This window comes from Procambarus clarkii, chromosome 59 (genome assembly GCF_040958095.1).
Source record: "Procambarus clarkii isolate CNS0578487 chromosome 59, FALCON_Pclarkii_2.0, whole genome shotgun sequence".
NCBI classification, from domain to species: Eukaryota; Metazoa; Arthropoda; class Malacostraca; order Decapoda; family Cambaridae; genus Procambarus; species Procambarus clarkii.
Genome location: NC_091208.1, coordinates 27,916,241 through 27,918,208, shown reverse-complemented (window position 1 = coordinate 27,918,208; position 1,968 = coordinate 27,916,241). Strand labels below are relative to the sequence as shown.

Sequence of the window (1,968 nt, the reverse complement as noted above, 5' to 3'; positions counted from 1 at the left end):
GATGGACCATGGGAAGGTGGGGGACCATGGGAGGGTGGGGACCATGGGAGGGTGGGGACCATGGGAGGGTGGGGGACCATGGGAGGGTGGGGGACCATGGGAGGGTGGGGGACCATGGGAGAGTGATGGACCTTGGGAGAGTGATGGACCATGGGAGGGTGGGGACCATGGGAGGGTGGGGGACCATGGGAGGGTGGGGGACCATGGGAGGGTGGGGGGCCATGGGAGAGTGATGGACCATGGGAGGGTGGGGGACCATGGGAGGGTGGGGACCATGGGAGGGTGGGGGACCATGGGAGGGTGGGGGACCATGGGAGGGTGGGGACCATGGGAGGGTGGGGGACCATGGGAGGGTGGAGGACCATGGGAGGGTGGGGGACCATGGGAGGGTGGGGGACCATGGGAGGGTGGGGGACCATGGGAGGGTGGGGGACCATGGGAGGGTGGGGGACCATGGGAGGGTGGAGGACCATGGGAGGGTGGGGAACCATGGGAGGGTGGGGGACCATGGGAGGGTGGGGGACCATGGGAGGGTGGGGGACCATGGGAGGGTGGGGGACCTGGAGAGGGTGGGGAACCATGGGAGGGTGAGGGACCATAGGAGAGTGGTAGACCATGGGAGGGTGGGGGACCATGGGAGGGTGGGGGACCATGGGAGGGTGATGGACCATGGGAGGGTGGGGGACCATGGGAGGGTGGGGAACCATGGGAGGGTGATGGACCATGGGAGGGTGGGGGACCATGGGAGGGTGGGGGACCATGGGAAGGTGGGGGACTATGGGAGGGTGGGAGACCATGGGAAAGTAGTAGGTAAAGTAGGGAAAAGTGGGACTACAACCGACCCTCCAGTTGAGGGATGGCGTGCAAACCCTGTAGAATTTATTATGTGTTTGAAAGTGGTGTACAAATCCCATAGAGTTCGTAGAATTTATTGAGTTTTTTGGCAATAGTTGTAGAGTTAAATGATAAGATATGAGCAAATAACATAAAGTTTAATAAGAATATATGTGTAAATCCATAGAGTTTAACCAAGTTATAGTTTTAGTGCGTAGAGTTTGATCAGAAATAATGAGCCATTCCTGTAGAGTTTACATCCAGTACTGCCTGTTCTCCATTATCTACCAGTACTGCCTGTTCTCTATCATCTACCAGTACTGCCTGTTCTCCATCATCTACCAGTACTGCCTGTTCTCCATCATCTACCAGTACTGCCTGTTCTCCATTATCTACCAGTACTGCCTGTTCTCTATCATCTACCAGTACTGCCTGTTCTCCATCATCTACCAGTACTGCCTGTTCTCCATCATCTACCAGTACTGCCTGTTCTCCATCATCTACCAGTACTGCCTGTTCTCCATCATCTACCAGTACTGCCTGTTCTCCATCATCTACCAGTACTGCCTGTTCTCCATCATCTACCAGTACTGCCTGTTCTCCATCATCTACCAGTACTGCCTGTTCTCCATCATCTACCAGTACTGCCTGTTCTCCATCATCTACCAGTACTGCCTGTTCTCCATCATCTACCAGTACTGCCTGTTCTCCATCATCTACCAGTACTGCCTGTTCTCCATCATCTACCAGTACTGCCTGTTCTCCATCATCTACCAGTACTGCCTGTTCTCCATCATCTATCAGTACTGCCTGTTCTCCATCATCTACCTGTACTGCCTGTTCTCCATCATCTACCAGTACTGCCTGTTCTCCATCATCTACCAGTACTGCCTGTTCTCCATCATCTACCAGTACTGCTTGTTCTCCATCATCTACCAGTACTGCCTGTTCTCCATCATCTACCAGTACTGCCTGTTCTCCATCATCTACCAGTACTGCCTGTTCTCCATCATCTACCAGTACTGCCTGTTCTCCATCATCTACCAGTACTGCCTGTTCTCCATCATCTACCAGTACTGCCTGTTCTCCATCATCTACCAGTACTGCCTGTTCTCCATCATCTACCAGTACTGC

The 1,968-nt window shown here is 54.1% G+C and overlaps 1 protein-coding gene across 1 annotated transcript in view; it reads right to left on the bottom strand.

The window, feature by feature from the left end:
- Window positions 1–1,059: 1,059 nt before the first annotated feature.
- The window catches only part of LOC123753202 (uncharacterized), a 2,273-nt gene continuing 1,364 nt past the window's right edge, over window positions 1,060–1,968 (bottom strand). The window contains exon 2 of the mRNA XM_069307166.1: window positions 1,060–1,968. This exon is cut by the window's right edge and continues 891 nt beyond it. Coding sequence (XP_069163267.1) covers window positions 1,060–1,968 — 909 coding nt within the window.